We start from the raw sequence: 18,177 nt of genomic DNA on the forward strand, positions 1-18,177 counted from the left end.
AATTTAAACTATTTATAATACAATTTGCCAAGCCATTTATGACATAATAATTTGTGTATAATCTAACTAATAACCCGAAACCGAGTTATAACCCAAAAAAAAAAATCTATAACTTGAAAAAAAAATAATTTATAACCTGATTATATTAAATTTAATAAATTATGTTATCTGATAACTTATTTATGATCCTTATAATCTGTTTAATAAACAGACCATATTCATGTTTTAAAATTCTAACTCTTTTAATAAATGAGTCATGTTTATGTTTGCAATATCATGACACAGAATCGAACTCGACCCAATTATCACCCATAATTATAATTTAGTAATATATGCTAATATATTATTGGAGAAGGCAAATTGGTCATTTACGTTTTGCAATAACTCGGTGGAATATTTTCTTTTTTAAAATTTTATCCGAGCATATATATTATAATAATAATAATAAATGCTTGATTTCTAACGGTTTGATTCAGCTAAGTTCAATGACTTAGTGGTACATAGATTTAAAGGAATAGCTTAGCAACGCACAGCTTAAAATGAGGGAACGATAATGTTAAGTGAGGCATCTTAGCGTCGGACTAAAAATACATAGTAGAGCCTAATTGTTTTTATTTCAAGTAAGAGTTGACTTTTTATTGGACTACATATAGTTTTTCAATTCTTGAGCCCCCATTTAGTTTAGTTCAGAGACTCCCAATCTTGTTAAGTAACTAAAGCATTTTCAATCTTTGTTATATATATAACTAAGTTTATTTTTTGAAAAAATTAAGACTAAAAAATAAAACCAACTAATTAAGTTTAAGGTTTAGCCTCAAACCAAACAAGCCTTGAAAAAAGAAAAAGAAAAAAAAGAAGAAGCTAAGTATAAATTTATTTCGATAATAAGACTTCATGTTAATGGTTTCCAAAAGAGAAAAAAATAGATTCATCGCAGTTAACAATTCTACCGTCTTATAAAAGGATCTCACTCGAAGAAGAAATTAATCCACGATTAGTTACTACTATTTCAACCACCCAAAGGATGAAGTAAATTTGGGGTCCGGCCTGCGAATCTACAATGGGGGTAGACCGTAGACAGACTAATAGACGCTCCCTGTCTTACGCGTGTCAGTTGGTGATTGGGTAGAGAAGGACCCCACGTCGGACTAATTTCGGAACGAATTAAATGAAACGATTCTTGAAGGCTGTGCCCGTGGCTTTGGGGGGAAAGCATTCATTTCCTCTGTTTTGAATTGCGCTTCTGTAGATGAGAAGAAGAAGAGCGACAAAAACAATCTCCTGTGCGGCAATTAAAGGTTCTCCCTTTCTCTCTCTCTTCCTACATATTGTTCATGGTTTGGTGGAATGCTAATATACTACGATTTGGGTAACTGCTCTTATCTGTACCTAGGAAGAAGGGATTCAAGAGAGAAGTTGTATCCGGATGAATGAGAAAAATCTAGGTAGTTTCGTCACATATTGTTGAATGTAAGCAATACCCATGTGATATTTTTGGATGTTTTCTCGGTGCCTCTTTCTCTTTTTTGTGGATTTTTGGTCTTATTTGGATCATCCATGCTTACAAGAGGAAAGCAGCCCAGATCATCTTTCTCTTTGTTATTCCGTTCCCCCCTTTCTTTTCTTATCCTTTGTTAGGATAGGAGAGCATTTTTTTTGGCGGAAGTCCAAGATTTCATCCTTTTAAGTTCACAATATTATTATGAATCCATTTAGGAGAAGAGAAAGAAGGTTTTCTTTATATGGGGTTAGTCTGATATGTAATAACATATTTACATGCAGATTCTAAAGCTAGATAAAGTCCATGACAAAGCTAGTTTTTTTTTTTTTTGCTCCTGTAATTAACTTGCAACAGATCTAGTTCTTTGTAGGAAAGATGAATAATATATTTTACTCTAGTTTATAGAATAGGGGTAGATGGAGCTCTTCCTTTCCACATTTCATAGGGAATCTATCTCGCCCTGATTTTGCGAACATGAAAACCACGAATCTCCAGAATAAAATATGGAGAATCCCAAGCCTAACCAATGATTAGATTCTCGGAGGAGGTTGATGCAGTGGAAATATACTCAGTCTTTAAAGTTATCCTAATCAACTTCTTGATTTCCTAAAAACTTAAATCGTACCAAGCTAGAGCCTAGCAAGTAATTCTATTATATCTATGGATATATCTAATGGCAAGAAAAATCAATAAATGATATATACAGTGCATCGATGGATTGTAAGCCCATATATGACATTTCCTCAAAATAAATACATAGCAAGATTTTTCAATGCTATTCAACTTATAATGCATAAATTATGAATATTGTATTAAAATTATATATCTATAAAATCATTGTACTATAGAAAGACTAAACTACCATCAAAATCAAAGTCTCTCTTATGACGTTTGATCAATGATCTGGGTCTAATATTCGCACTAACTCTCTCGAGGTGGGAGAAACTTGACTCAGTTGAGTGGGACTGCATGCCACTCTGATAGTGCTCCAATATGCCTAGATCAATCTACTGTAGCTTATCATAAGTAATTTACAAGTTTTCTCAATCTGGACAGCGTTTCTATCGGAATAGGAAACGAATATCTCCTACTTCAGTATTAGTTGTTATTTGTTCATCCAAAATAGTAACTATTTTTTTCTTCATATGGATGGAAAATGATCAGTGGTAAGATCAAAAGCAGACAATTCTGGGTGTAGAAGTAGAAGTATCATAAGTATAGTCTTAGATGGTCAAAAGAGGTTTATAAACAACTAAATCTTCAATATTTAAAGTGAAACTAATACCATAATGAGAGAGAATATATAACATAAATATTAGGTCCTACACATTTCAATATCTAGAAAGGTCCAACACTATGGTTTTGTAACTTCCTTGTAGTTCCATATAAAAAATTACTCATGTCTGACAGAGACCATGACATAATCTCCAATGTGAAATTTCTTAATACGTCTATATAAATTGAGCCATTGTTTATATTGAAGATTACTAGTTTTAATTGCTAATCTCTTGATATAATGAATGAATATGACATGCAAATGCTTTCGCGAACTCAAAGACATATGGTGACAAAAGGAAGCAAGTCTAAAGATTTAATGGACTCTTGGTTTGCTTCTTTCTCAAATTTATTTGTAGTGATGATGTGTAACCCCTTTTTGTCAATCATGTCTTTTTTATTATCTTAGTTAGTTGGTTTAGTATGGGAAGGATTAATTTTAATTTTTGGGCCTTCAAAGATGAAAGGACATGAATTCAAGCATTCACAAATGGTTATGTCTCGATCGAAAAGCCATGAATGGCTCAAGAGAGTGTGCCCCACGCCCATTAGTACGATGTCGCACCAAATATCCTTCTTATAAGAAAGAAGCTGGATTGGAACTAGACACCTTTCGTCAATGGCAATAGAAGTAGTAAACTAAGATACTTTGTAAGGATTTGAATGAGTTGGTTTAAGTTCTAAGATGGATACTATGCTGGAGGAAATAGTGTTTATACAACTACCACCATTGATAATGACCTCGCAATCTTTAATTCCATACTTAATATAAGTGTGTAAGATTATGCGATGACCCGAAGTTGCTGATCGACGCATTTTGTTGGCGGAGCCATGAACACTAAAATTAGGTATCTATAATCTAATTTATTAAACTTTAATTAAATTCATCGGGTTGGAGAAGACTGGTCGGTGAGTCTGTGATTGCTCTGGTGGTGCTCCGATGCTCTGATCCTGCAATGCAATTCCGACAGGGAAGGAAAGAAGAAGAAGAGAATAAGGAGGACAAAGTTAAAAAATGAGATCATGTCAGAGGCTCATAGTTTAGGGTTCAATATCCAACCCAGGCATCACGAAGATGTATAGAAATTTATGAAAAAAAAAATAGAGCTCTACTGCTCTACCCCTAGTAGCTCTTCTGCTTCTTATGTGAGTGTTGCTCTTCTTGCTCCTAACGAAGCTTTTTGATGTTTCTCTTAGCAAGGAGTGCCTTAAACACCATCTTAGGAAGTGTCTGGCACTAAAAGAGTGAGATTCTATCTCTAATGGCTAGCTGCAATTTTTCCTCAAAGAAGTTGACCTTCTATTCTTCACTAGCTACTTTTTGTCGAACGCCGCAACAGCTTATTGAACTTTGTCTCAAAGTTCACCACGGACATGCCTCCCTTTCTCAATTCAAACAACTCATCACGCTTCTTCTCCAAGGCTTAGAGATAGTACATCTCAAAGATCTTAAAGTTGTCCCAAGTCAGCTGTGTCTCCCGTCTAATGTACTAACGCTCAGTCATCTACCACTGGTGCTTTGCTTGATCCTCAACATGTAGGTTGTTGAAGCAATCTTCTAGTCTTTAGTGTAGTCCAATACTCTTGAAATCTTCTCAATCAACAGCAATTGTGCTTCCGCTTTGACTGAATCAATAGTCCTTTTGAAAAGTGGGTGGAGATGCCTTTAGAAATTTCTCCAACACTATACCCCTATCCAAACTAAGGAGCTTAGCTTCTAATGCAGTCGGAGTTTGCAATTACTGCTTTCAAATGGCTTGAACAAGAGTCTAAAGAGCTGAAATCATGGTATTAGCAACAAATATATGGGCATGAGCAAGAATAAGGGCAGATGCAAAATTTGGTTTCGACATAGGAATAGCAGTCAGTGCAAGAGCTGGCTCTTGTCCCCTACTTGTATTAGAAGATGAACTCTAGGTTGTAGCTCCTCCTCGACAATGGCATGTATACATAATAACCTTTAAGATTTACAAAAGAAGATAAGAATAAATAAAATAATTTCGTAGCAAACCTGAGCCTGTACAATTGGACCTCTACTTGACTCTAAAGGGTGACAAAACTGATGCTTCGATACTAACATTTTCATGACCCAAAATTGGAATCATGATCGGTTATATACTTCAATACACTTGAGATACATGAAGCTTTAACAATAATTTTTTTTAACTCTACAATGATAAGAAGTTTCATATGGATATCTAACTTTAATAAATATACTCCAACAATAATAAAAAAGATCAAATGTTACCATAAATGTGTCTCCAACCAAACTGAAATAATAGATAGTTTAGAACATAATGACTAATACAATTAAAAGATAAATGGGTAAATCGCAGATGTGAAGGTCTTGGTGTATCTCGCTCAACCGTCACGTTGACTAATACTTGAAATATTAGATAAAGGATCCTATGAGCTAACAATTATAGGTCAGTAAGTGGAATCTATATAAAAGTTAAATAAATATGAAATCCATAGACATAACTTTAAAAAAATAATTTAAGTCCAATGATATAAAATGATAATTTCACTACTAAGCAGGCATTTGACAACAATATAATGATGACACAAGTAATAATAATGTAAGTCATATCTCGTAACAAGCTTAGTATCAATATACTTAATTTTTCTCAATATTGGTAATGTCATATGTCTCAACTGGATCAATGCCTTATGGATTAACATTAACTAAAAGTCTTCTTGAGATAGCATTTAGGTATTTTTCTCATAGTTGATCCGATTAAGGTAATCAAAAAATATAATTCTATGAAAAATATGTTCTGTTTTTTTTTCTAAGGGTCACCAGGAGGTATCATTATGTGATAAATTCACTATATCTCTTTCACTAAACGTTGAGAGAGATCAGAGTCATATTAGAAAATGTTTTGTCTAATCTGGGATTGTTATATAACACAGAAAATTGCAAGCAATCTATGCCGAGACTATTCTCTAAATTATATTAAATATTAATTATATTTTTTCACTAATATTCATGGTCAATAAAATTGTTATTTGCACAAAATACAGAAATGTACTAAATTATATATTTTGCACAGAATATGATATTTAATTTGCAAATAGAACATGATATTTAGTTTGCACACACAAATCTAACATTTAATTTGTACATGGAAATATCATATTTAATCTGCACACAGAAATATTATATATTTAATTTACACAGTAAAATAGATGATCATGTAAAAAGCATGATGTACGAGCTGAATAAAAATGTGAGTGAAGTGAACCCACTCATCCGTGTTTAGGTGAAATGGCTGAAATCTCTTGTCCACGTGCTAAAAAAAGTCACCACCTTTAATAATAAATATATGATATATTTTAATTTAATCAATATCATAATTTCTTATAATTAAAACTAATTAAATTGTGAAAATGGTAGGTAGTCTCTTGAGTCTGTAGCACCACTACTTGTCTCCAAAATAGAATTTTAACATTACATATTTTAATGGGCTTCCATTTCTTTTGCTATCTTTTAATTTGCATTAGTTATCATGATTGGTGTAGATAAGGAGGGAATGATGGCACTCAAGGAACTTCCGCAACACTGGTGGTTTGATAGGTCCAAGAATTCGAGACAGTCCCCATGGTTGATATCAACTCTTTCAGGTTTGCTTTTCTGATCTCCATTGGATGGCATACATGCACTTTGCGGGCACTCTCTACGTGGACTTTTATAGTCTATCTGTGTTCGGTAACTGATTTGATTTGATGTTAGTTTTGTGTCCTCTATCATTTGATATCTTTCTCTAAATGGGTTAAAAAATTTTGGGGCAAAATTTGTCTTGCTCAAATGATTGTAACCTCAGAATTTTAAAGAAATTTTGTGCTTGAAGTATCTTTTCTTAAAATTTATCTTTATTACTTTCAACATTTCCCAAACCCATAGGTAATAAGATTTTACGCTTACAATTTGGATTCTTTAAGAGCTATATCCAATATTTTTCTAAGTATGAACTCACCAACTAACTTATTTCTTATATATTGCAAGTAGGCATGTTTAATATTTTCTAAAGGTACGCAATGGTATTCATGTTTCCAGCAACCATGTTTGAGTAAAGTATGCTCATAAACCATTGGGTTTCACACAGGCGACTTATATAAAGATTATTCATGAACTAAAACTTAACTTTGTGAGTGCTTCTAGCTGATTTGAGGTAGAAAATAATATCGAAGATAATAACTTTTAGCTTTTTGTCAAATCGATATGTTGGGAAGGAGCTTGAAACCCAGCTTGTCGCTTAAAGCCAATGTAATTTTTTACAAATATAGAAATGTAGTTAGGACTTAGAAAGTGACATCTGAAATAATCTAATTATAAACATGACTTCATGTATTCCCAAAATTGTGAAACAAAAATAAAATGTCGATATGATTTCAGTTGGTGCCGACATGAAATTGATATATATAACTAAAACATCTTAGTGTTTAATTGGAAGTGGTTGAAAAGAAAAGGATTAAAGCTGAATGACTCATGGTGCCAAAGCTACCTGAAAACATGCTTTTCGCCTCTTGGACTGGCCAAGGCACTTTAGAGTTTTATCTATGCAGAGGCAAAGTATAAAAAATTAGCTTGAAATAACACCTTCAGGAGGGAAAGGTATAAATAAATGCTTGATGTTGTGGAGAATCTTATTTGGTCAATACATGTTATTAATATTGTGGATACTAGTTCACTACCTTCTTCTTTTACTGTATATAACATAATGAATATCAATTTTGCCATAATAATGTAAATTAAACTAGTCTAAAGCATCCTACTGATATTGTGGAACTTGTGTCTCAACTTTGTTCAAGTTGGTTAATTGTTTCTCTGAAAAGCATAGAACTGCTGAAATTCAGAGCTACACAAAGCTTGGTAAATATTGAAAACGATAGAGTTAATTTGAGGCTTCTAGATCCACTTTTGAGACTCATTTCTGAAGTATATATCTGCAAGTTACTGTATGTTTAGAGTTGGAATTGGTACACTATAGCTGTCTGCTTACCTGATTGCAGCATTCTATTCAAGAATTGCCAAATTTTCACATAAAATTTCTGACTTCTACATTGTTTTCAATCACAAATATATTTTGTTTCGTGCATAAAGTATCATCTAACCATAGCTTAATTTAGATATCATTGGGTTTATCGGATATCTTGATTAAACCTTATAAAGCTAATATTGCAACTATAATTGGTACATCTGGTTGATCTTCAATTGGTTGAAGCTTATTTCCTTTATATTAGTCCTACAAAGTCCTAAAACTTCTGAGGTTTGATGATCACTAAAGCAAGCCGTAAATTCCATTAAACATGTAACAAGATAAACTCGTAAAACCATTTTGTTTTGTTCCTCCACTTATTTTTACTCTCTCACTAGTAGTTGTTTTTGAAGCATCCCAAACAAACTTATGCAGCATGACATTAGATTCGATGACCCAAACATTGGAGACATTAATTTTGGTATTGAAATTTAAAAGAATGTCAGTCTTAGTTAGGCTCATATTTGATTATGATGTCATTATCTAATCTATGTAACATCTTAATAAATCATATACTTGATTGTTCAGCTTGTTTTTGTCTATCTTTTTGAATGATTTTATGCAATTGTTGTAGCAGTGAAATATAACTAATTTATTGTTAATTGTCTTGGATTTCTGAGATATGTACGACGCACAACATTTATCACCTAAGTTAGAAGCCAAAAGGGAATAATTTGAAGTTGAACTCTTGTCGCATCTACAGATTTTTCTTATAAAACGTGCACCTATAAAATTTTACATCTTCTCCTTTTCTATATGAAGAACTAGAAGAGAAGACCAAGAAAATGCTGAATCTGATAGAGGAAGATGCAGACTCATTTGCTCGACGAGCTGAAATGTATTACAAGAAGAGGCCTTTACTCATGAACATGATTGAAGATTTTTACCGAACTCACCGCTCATTAGCTGAGCAATATGACCAGCTCAAATCAGGAAGTGGAACGCGTCGCAAATTACTGGGCTCTTTGTTGGACAGAAGCTTGTCACTGAAGGTAAGCAACGCGGCGACAGACGTGTCTTCTGTGTTCTCCTCAGATTCTTACAACTCTGAGGAGGAGTCTGAAGTTGATGATCCTGAACAAGAACAAGAAGCTGACAGTAAGTTTAGAGACAAGCTGAATAAAGAGAGCGAGTATGAACTGACAATGCTGATGAAGTTAGAGTTAGAGAGAGTTAAAGAGAAGAACGCAGCTCTCAAGTCTGAGATAGCTGAAAAGGATGAGGAGAAGAGAGAGGTCATCAGACAGCTTGCTTCATCTATCAACATCTTAAAGGAGGAGAATGCGAACCTGCGGAAATGCATGAAGGATTCTAAAAGGCGATGCAATGCTTTTGAATTCAAGAAACTGACCAAGGAAATATTCTCTGGAAAGATTTTTACTGGGCATTGCAAGAGCCAGATAGCATCAGTGGCTCTGTAGGTATGGTAGCTTAGAAGTATCACAACCAGTATCTAGTTAACATGAGTAGAGATGATGTGTAGAGCTAGCAGTATGACCTCTCCATCCTGAGGCTGTGTATTTTTACCATGAACTTATGTAACTCCTCTTGTAAAAGATTGTTGTGATGTTTCCTTAAAATTTATTTAGGAGATATGCCTTTAATGCCACTAAGAATCTTCCTCCATTCTATGAACTCTAACTGGGAGTATGATTGCACCCCGGGATTCTTATAAATAGGTCTGACAAGTAGAGTATTTTTTATGTAGCAAGTTTTTAAATTAAATAGTGAGTACCGAAATTTGATGTATAGTGAAGAAGTCTTTAGCAAGTCACTCAAATGGTCATAATTTTATTTGTGCTTCATAAAAAATAAAAATATTCGATAAGAAATAGATGATTATAAAAATTATTAATTATATTAAAAAAAATATAGAAACTATCACTTTATAGGGGCTTTTGTTTAATTGCATTTGGTTTTCAGTTTATCATATAAAATTAAATTCATATTTTTTATAGTATATAATTTAAATATTTGGTATTCTGGTGCACACATTGGATGAGATAAATTTAATTACATGAACACCCATTGAATGAGCTAAAATAAGAAAAGTTATTATTTTCTTATCCAAATATTTTGGGCGATTTGCAATAAAAAGTTTTTTAGTTTTCTATTTGATAGGAATAAATCTCTATTATTCAATTAAAATTTCAAACTTTTTTACTGATTTAATCTTAACAAATCTCTAAAAAATTATTGTATTTTAAGAAAACGTCTTGCATCATTTATATAATTTATATTATCTCCTATTTAAAATATATACTATAACTTTCAATAATATACGTATCGAGATTTAGAAAATAATAATACATTACTTATATAATTTATACATCACCTATACAAAAGGTATGTTATTATTTAAATAAAAATATCATGCATCACCTATGTAATATATATGCATCGATTATATAAGATATATACTGTAATTTTTAATGATGTACTCATTGAAATTTCAGAAAAAAAAAGTCACACGTCACCTATATAATAAATTCTAAAAGATATTAAAAAACATGCATTTTCTAAAATATAATCTTCCTAAATCAGTAAAATAAATCTAAATTTACAATTCACTATTAGAAAACTAAATAACTTTTTACTATAAATCGACCAAATTTAGCATTATAAATTGATGAACTTCTAAAAGATATTAAAAAGCATACATCTTTTAAAATATAATCTTTCCTAAAATTATTTTCAAACTTGTGAGAAGATGGAACCCGGGGGGTCAAACCAAAGGTTGATTTAGGATTTGGTAACGGGTGCGCCAGGCCAATGCGGCAGTGCAACGCAAGGGCGACGCTCGGGGGCCCCCATCAGCAAGCTGACATGGAGAGGGTCCCTCCCCCAAGAGAAATTAATTTAATATCACGGTGGGCCCATGGCCCACGTATCAGATATTAAACTGATAAGAACAGATACTACACTTGATCTTAGCCAAAAGGCCGAGAAAGGTATGAGTTGCTAAGCTACCGTGCGTCTCCTCTTGTAGTCGGCCGGGCTGCTTGCTTATTCTCCGTCAGCCGATGTGGGACTAAACCAAGCTCTGATTGTGGTTGAACTAAAAATAATTTCGAGCCGAGTTAAAATGATTTCATTTCAAACTAATTTTTAAACCCTAATTAGTTCAAACCTAATTGCAAAATCGATCAAGTTTGATTTATGATTAATACAAACTTATAATGTGACTTTGATTCAACTATAAAGAACATAAACATTATAAAAATATAAACTAATAGATCTTTGATCTAATAGTTCATATTACTCAAACTGAGTCAATTATTTTGATAGACACAGCCCAATAGGCAATAACCCAGAAAAGTAGATTAAATCCGATCATATGTCCAAATGTATTCATATTCGATAAGTTTAGGTCACATATACAGAACCAAAAATTGGCAAAGTATAGACATATTAGAAGATCAAACGAGTAATTCCCAAACAGTTTTACTTCAAATTTAGACATGTTACATTGAAGAAAGAAGAGACTTTTTTTTTTAATCTTCAACTCACTTAGATTAGACTCGTCATAATATCATGATCAACCAATTGAAAATAAACACCTGATATTCACACTCTTTATGATATGTTGTGATCTGTGTAACACTCTATTAGAGTTATTAGTATTTTATTAATACTATAATGTGAGTTATTTTTAATTTAGATATTATACATAAATTATGATGTTGATATATATTTTATTTAACTGTCAACAATTAACCAAGTTGCCGCACGTGCCACATGAACCGAGTAGGCACTTTTAAAGAAGCGCCCATCATGCATGTTCTTAGAGATTGTAATAGGGTAGCAGACTGGGTAAAGAGGTCTCCCATTTTGTTCTTAGGCCTTGTGACTCAATTCCATTGTAAACTCCTCAGTTCTGATACTTTGCCAGACTCGAATTGGTGAAGTGAGATTTTCCATCTGAATACTTTGCCAAACTCCTCAGTTCTTTATTTGGAAGAAAAAAATTGGGAACATAAAAGCAAAATTATAACAGTACATGAAAGTAAGGCAAGAGGACACAAACATGTTCTGCAATTGCACAGACAGCACAAATAACTCAGCATGGTCCCATCTTAGATAGGTTTCTTATTTAAAAATAAGTATACTTGGGCAATGGAAAATGTCAGAAAGATCTTTCCCGACTACATCAGTTGTCTTTGGCCCTGAATCAACTTCATGAAAATCTACAAGATGGCATTATCCTTGGAGTCCAATAATCCCTGATATAAACAAGAAATATCATAAGAATGACATCAGACAATTATCAGCAATGCTCTAATCAATTACACATACTAAATGTCAAACAAGGAACACCTAGTGAGTTGAAAAACTTAACAACCCAAAAATCCTAGATGTGTTCTGCCTAAGGAAGTGCTTTAGACAGCCAAAGCAGCCATTTTCAGAAATGATGATTGTTGCGGTAACATGAGGGAAGGAATCAAAGCAACATTGGTGAAAGAATTAAAGATGTGAAGAAAATAGAGTAAATTACCGCAAGCAATTCTTCCACCAGCATTTCCAGTAGACTTACTAAGCTCATGTCCACCTAAAACAGCATACCAAATTTGTTAACTTAATTGATAAACTTTATATAGCAAATAAAATCGAGCAGATAAAAGAAAATTCACTAAAAGAGCAGAGGAGCAGCTGTAGACCACAGGTTCTTGATATAATTGGACTGAGAAGAGGGCTCAATACAGAAAAGCAAACTAGTTTATTGTTCACAAACATTAGTACATTAAATTCCTTTGCCTGCTAAAAAGGACTTATGATTCCACTAACGAGAAACTAGAATGGACTGTCATTGTAATTTGCTTCCAAGTGTCCCTGCACTCCCTAGTCCAAATTTACTCTTTTTAAACTGAGCTACTTCACATTCACAGCCCTGGATAGGTACTAATTTTATATTTTTATGAAAGCATCAGAAATCTTAGCCTATAATGTATTAACTATTAAGATCTTTTACAAGGTAGCTCTCTGTATGAGAATGAAAATTGGGATCCTTCAGGTGGTTAGATCAGTTGATCTGAAATTGTTTTGTGACTTTTGTCCCTTCATTTACAGGGGAAGTCTCTGCCATAAATATTTTAAAGCCTTTACGGGGAAACTTCTCTCATAACTTTCTTCATCACAGCAGTTAGGATGTAAATTAACAAATCAATTATTTTGGTCATGAAATTCCTGGTCCAGACATAACACAGGAGAATTTTTGTGCATAGTCAGCTCTTTCTTTATCTTCTTAATCTAGAATTATACTCAAACATGTAAAAGATGATCGCTACAACAACTGAAGGTCAGTGAAGGTGTCAATCTTTAAAAAAAATGCTGAACAGCAATCATTCTAAAGTCACGCCGACAAGTAATAGCAGTATCATCCTAACACAATTAAAAGACTTGGCAGGATGTACCATGCTATTTGTGCTAAAAGGAACTAGACAGTCATGCAGATTTTATGGTTCATGGGAGCATTCATTTTTATGGCATTTGTTTTGCCAACTTAAAGTTTCTACTGACTGAAGTATGGCATGTATGTTCAATGTCTGACTGCTTTTTGAAACTGGATAAGAAAAATGTATATCAGAGTTGTACTCAACTAGTTAGATTTTAACATATAAGAGAAGAATTATAACCCTTTAACCAAATAGATTGCAGATATCAACTCTGGCAAGAATATACTATCTTCAGAACATAAAGAAAATTAACAATTACCCTTCCCAAGGTCGTCAGGATCAGCATGGACAACAACAGCACGGCCAATAATGGAATGTGGTCCAGAGAGTGGAATCTGTGAGGGAAGAAGCAAATCAGAAATTCAGAATCTTAGAGAGAGAGAGAGAGAGAGAGAGAGAGAGAGAGAGAGAGTAGGAGACCTGGCTATCAACGATTGTGAAGTTAACAGTTCCTGAACATTGAATAAAACCCAACATTAGAGTCACTGGTGATAAAGATTAATGTGGAACACAGGATAACCCTCTCCAGATACAGCTTGTAAACCTAGGGGAAAAAACAAAATGACCATCAAAATAGTACCATCCTCGCCAGCTGTCACATTTCCAAGATCACCAGCATGGCGGTTCTCATCATGGGGTGCCCCATGCTCCTTCCCACCAGGATTAAAATGTGGCCCTGCATCATACAGTATGACACCTATATCACTAATTACAGCTAACAACTTCACCAAATATCTGGTTGGATTTGTCGAGAAACAAGTACCAGTTGACATGCAGCCATTTGTCGTGTCACCGAGTGCGTGAACATGGAAGCCATGAAGCCCAGGCTTGAGGCCGCTGATGCTTCCAGTCACAGTTGTAGGACCTAAAACAATGAAAACAAAATAAACACAGGGAAGGAAATTTTCAATATTATATTTACTTGGAGATAAATTAGCGATCTAATACAGCTCAATCAGGGGTGTTGCAGTTACCCTCTCCTTCTTGGGTGAAGTGAATTGTGCCTTTAACAGATTCATTGGCACCCAACACAACAACAGCCTTCACCATTTTCTGTGTGACCTATAAATAAAAGATCTGAAGAAAATAGTGGTTTGACAAAAGAAAAGAACAAAACCAATAAGATCACAACAGGGAAAACCTGGGCAAATTATTGAATAGAACTGCATGGAAAAGGTCAAGATATGGAAAATAACAAACACGTTCCTTCTTTTGACAAGATATTTAATGCCCAAAACCTATATAGATAGATTTTCAGTTATCAAACATTAACTAAGAACAAACTTTCTTTAGAAAAAGTTCTATCTAGCAGCAGGATGTTAATACTAGTCAATGTTCAACTTATCTACGACACGCTTCATCAAACTAGAAATTCAAATAACAATTTCCTGAAATTGAAACCCGATGACATTCAAATTACTGGAAAATTTTGAGAGAATACATGGAACTTTCAGCTTATCAGAAACAATAACGTATGATGCAATCCAAACTAGCATTTATTCTCCATTAAGCTATCCATTTTTCGTCCTCCCTAAAACTTCATGATTAACATAAAAGACAGAAACAAGTTGATTCTCTACTAATCATTTCTGATTTCTGGGTTTTCGATACGTCAATAACTATGCAAAAAGCTGAAAACTGCATCTAATTCGACAATCACAACTTTTTAGACAACCACCACTAATTCTTATTCCCTCCAAAAAGTATTCCCCCAGCTAAAATTTAGAATTTAGAATTTAGCATTTAAATAATGATTATCAAGTAAATCCCCTTGCAAAATTAAACACAGATTCCATCTGCAAAACAATTACCAACAGGATACCTATCTCCAATCCATAGAAATTAAACCATTTTCTATCTACCGACCAAAAATCTCTAGCATCATCTTACACCTAAAGCCCTAAAAATAATCCGATGACCATTGTAAAAATCAGATCACCCGATCAGACAAATTCAATCTTACGGTAAAGAAAGAAATCGCGAAACTATAAGCCTTACCTCAGGAAATCCCTTCGTGGAAAATAGCGAAGAGGTAATTTGTGTGTCCAGGCGTGTTTTGGAGGATTCGATAGAGATGTGCGGAGGACGACGGCGACCAACTACTACTATTTATTTATAGGAGAGTTGATGGAAACACTGCGGATGTGGTCACCTCCCAAGGTGAGCGGGATCACTCGTCACGCCTTCTAATATTCGAATTCCTTTTCTGCGGGCAATCTATTTTTATTTTTTGGAATTTTATAAATTACACCTTCTATTTTATCTACCTAATTAAAATTTTTATAATCTTACCACTATCTTTTCCTTATAAGTCTCATTTAATACCCTCCGTAATTTAAACGGTACCAACAAAAAAAAAAAATATATATATATATATAAAATAATCTTTAAATACCTAAATTATCTATGTCTTCTTCAAATAAGAGATAAGAAGGGTAAAAATGATAAAAATTAGTAATGATGATATTTTAGTAATTTTATCGTTACTTAAAATAATGATAGGGTGTTAAATAAGAATTATAAAGAAAAAGGAGTAGGGCTGCAAAATCGTCAAGATGTGAATCATAAATAGATAAAATATAGGTTATAATTTATAATATATATATATATATATATATTAAAAAAAAGGGCCTTCTATTTCTTAGACAAAATTACTTAAGAAAAGATTTTCTTTTTTTACCTCTTTTTTTTTGTCTAACTATTGCAAAAGTTATATTTCACACTCTATCCTTTTTTTAAATTTATATTTGAAGTCTTATGATTTGGATTCTATTATCAGAAAAGCACCACTACTTAACAAAATTATCATTTTTATTTTATTTACTAAACGTTAGCTTAGCGAGACGAAAAGAATGAGTTTATGACCATTTTAGGTGTTAACTAACTAATTAGTCTAAAAGCTTAAAACTTAAGTTATCAGAGAACAATAGTTTTCATATTTATATTCTAATACTCTCCCTCATTTCTATGCTGAAATATTTTAAACGAATAAGTTCTATATTTTTAAATAAAGATAAGTAAAAGCTGCTAACACGGTAAACAATTTTGGGTACATGTAGTAAAATGTCATATTTATATTTACCATCATTATGAGTCTCAATTCATGAGTACCACAAAATCACTCATATTTTTCAACGAACTTATATATATTAAAACCGTGGTATTAGACAGCAACTATACTCGATGTAGCATAAATTGTACCTAGGAGATAGGAATGATTGATCAAGGTGAATTGATTTTAAAATGTCATAATTGAAATTATTTATCTATTTTAAAAATGTAATTACAGTTTATTTAAAGAAATAATTTCTGACAAGTGGTACTAGAATTAAAATATATTTAATGATCAAAATACTTTTTTTGCTCAAAATTTAGAATATTAAATATGTGTACGATATTATAAAAATTATATGTAAAATTTTATTCCTACTCATATAATTGATAAATTATATTTTAGAATATAATTTTTATTTCTGTAATGTGTCTTGATTTTATATAAGAATATATGGGCAAGTTATGATAATCTATGAAATATTTCATAAAGAATATTAAAGTGGAAGATTAATTTTGAAGTTAAAATATTTAAAATTTTCATTGAAGTGCTCAAACAATATCATAACGATTAGATTAGAATGAAAAAAAATATTCAAATGCACAATAACAACCACTCAACATTTAACTATCCACTCTGCCGTCTGTGTATACCCTAGATGTCGTTCAAAATTATTAAGACACATAAAAAGCTATTCGAATGCACCCTAACTGTCGTTCGAAATTATAGAGATAATTCTGCAAATCTAAGTCAAATCATTTGAAGCTCATTCAAACGAGACATGAATCTTTATAGAACACGTTATTTCGTAAAATTTGTTTGGAGATCTTTCTTGTCTTATCTCTAATATTCTACTTTATTTCTAAAAGTTATATAAAGAGATTTTAATCTAACCCTAGAAGGTCGTCAATTATCATCTTGAGATTACCTTTCAGAGGTCATTGAAAATTAATTCTTTGCTTTAGACGGAAAGTGTTGAACAACTCTCAACTTGACTCATCTATATCAAATCTAGAAGAATTGTGTCTCGAAGGTCACTAAGACGAAATGATCAACCCCGAGGGTCACTGATGCTTGAAAATCTTATCACAGAAAGTAGTGTATCATGAAGTCTGGCGAGTAAGATTGGTATAAATTGAGTTGCAGAGATCGACAGGTGATCTGTAAGTTTTTACTTAACTATTATGAGTTTTAATTATTAGTTTTAATCTAAAGTTGGATCCGTGGTTTCTATCCAATTTGGGGCTTTTCTAAGTAAAAATTCTTGTGATTGAGATGATCTTTTCATGCTTTATTTTTCGAGTATTATTATCAATAGCGCGTGTTATAGATTTCATCTCTTAGGACGTTTATTATATATTTTTTTTAATTGATATTATTACATACCTAAGGATTTACGTACATTTTCTTTAGTATCATGATAATTAGATCTAAATCATCCTGTGCTACACAACAGTAGAGAGTCTCTCTAATAATTTTAATAGTAATTATGATATTTTAAATAACATAATAATAATAATTGTGATATTTAAAATAACTTCAACTTCAATAACAATAAGTAGAATCAACAGTCTAACGGACAAGGTGGTAAGCTTACTCCTCTCATGTCATTGTTGGGTAATCCTGGTGCTTGACTTTGACTGAAATGTGTGAAGGGTATCAAGGTGTGAAATGAATCTTCACCTAACTCTAAATATATGTTCAACTTTTTTTCCCACCTGAGGGGGAGAAGAAAACCACCTATAAAAGTATTATTTTTCAACGCCCGATCGTCTGCGGCACCCAACTGCATGGATTTCTTGTGGTCAGGATGCAAACGAAGAGTTGCTTAATATTTTTACTCTCAATTTGCTGATA

The 18,177-nt window shown here is 32.7% G+C and overlaps 2 protein-coding genes and 1 non-coding gene across 6 annotated transcripts; 1 reads left to right on the forward strand and 2 right to left on the reverse strand.

Moving 5' to 3' along the window:
• Positions 1-1,160: 1,160 nt before the first annotated feature.
• LOC140776246 (protein NETWORKED 3C-like) lies at positions 1,161-10,063 on the forward strand. 3 transcript variants are annotated; one of them, XM_073119883.1, is made up of 4 exons: positions 1,215-1,298; positions 1,394-1,445; positions 6,299-6,400; positions 8,578-10,063. In XM_073119883.1, exons 2-4 carry the CDS (start codon positions 1,427-1,429, stop codon positions 9,234-9,236), a joined length of 780 nt encoding a protein of 259 aa, XP_072975984.1. In that variant the 5' UTR covers positions 1,215-1,298; positions 1,394-1,426; the 3' UTR covers positions 9,237-10,063. The 3 variants fall into 3 exon arrangements, with proteins under 3 accessions (XP_072975983.1, XP_072975984.1, XP_072975985.1); XM_073119884.1 differs by having other exon boundaries at positions 1,257-1,298; positions 1,394-1,470; XM_073119882.1 differs by lacking the exon at positions 1,394-1,445 and having other exon boundaries at positions 1,161-1,298; positions 8,578-10,062.
• Positions 10,064-10,569: 506 nt separating this feature from the next.
• Positions 10,570-10,770, reverse strand: LOC140776851 (U2 spliceosomal RNA). Its single transcript, XR_012106951.1, has one exon. It is a non-coding gene; the product is annotated as a U2 spliceosomal RNA (small nuclear RNA).
• A 1,063-nt stretch (positions 10,771-11,833) lies between these two features.
• LOC140775914 (superoxide dismutase [Cu-Zn]) lies at positions 11,834-15,421 on the reverse strand. Of its 2 annotated transcripts, none has more exons than XM_073119406.1 (8): positions 15,267-15,421; positions 14,243-14,345; positions 14,032-14,133; positions 13,849-13,944; positions 13,689-13,720; positions 13,528-13,603; positions 12,311-12,364; positions 11,834-12,038 (listed from the first exon to the last, which is right to left on the reverse strand). In XM_073119406.1, the coding sequence occupies exons 2-8, from the start codon at positions 14,316-14,318 to the stop codon at positions 12,016-12,018; spliced, it is 459 nt and encodes a 152-aa protein (XP_072975507.1). In that variant the 5' UTR covers positions 14,319-14,345; positions 15,267-15,421; the 3' UTR covers positions 11,834-12,015. The 2 variants fall into 2 exon arrangements, with proteins under 2 accessions (XP_072975507.1, XP_072975508.1); XM_073119407.1 differs by having other exon boundaries at positions 14,243-14,330; positions 15,267-15,407.
• Between the last annotated feature and the right edge of the window lie 2,756 nt (positions 15,422-18,177).

This window comes from Typha angustifolia, chromosome 14 (assembly GCF_048772165.1).
Source record: "Typha angustifolia cultivar Huaian chromosome 14, ASM4877216v1, whole genome shotgun sequence".
NCBI lineage: Eukaryota > Viridiplantae > Streptophyta > Magnoliopsida > Poales > Typhaceae > Typha > Typha angustifolia.

Bases quoted from the DNA above. Each gene is read 5' to 3' on its own strand.
- LOC140776246 (XM_073119882.1), top strand. From the start codon at position 1,250: ATGAGAAGAAGAAGAGCGACAAAAACAATCTCCTGTGCGGCAATTAAA. The intron at 1,299-6,298 runs GTTCTCCCTTTC...TGATTGGTGTAG, and splicing joins CTCCTGTGCGGCAATTAAAG to ATAAGGAGGGAATGATGGCA. The intron at 6,401-8,577 runs GTTTGCTTTTCT...TTCTATATGAAG, and splicing joins GTTGATATCAACTCTTTCAG to AACTAGAAGAGAAGACCAAG.
- LOC140775914 (XM_073119406.1), bottom strand. From the start codon at position 14,318: ATGGTGAAGGCTGTTGTTGTGTTGGGTGCCAATGAATCTGTTAAAGGC. The intron at 13,945-14,031 runs GTACTTGTTTCT...TGTATGATGCAG, and splicing joins AAATGGCTGCATGTCAACTG to GGCCACATTTTAATCCTGGT. The intron at 13,604-13,688 runs GTCTCCTACTCT...CTTCCCTCACAG, and splicing joins TCACAATCGTTGATAGCCAG to ATTCCACTCTCTGGACCACA.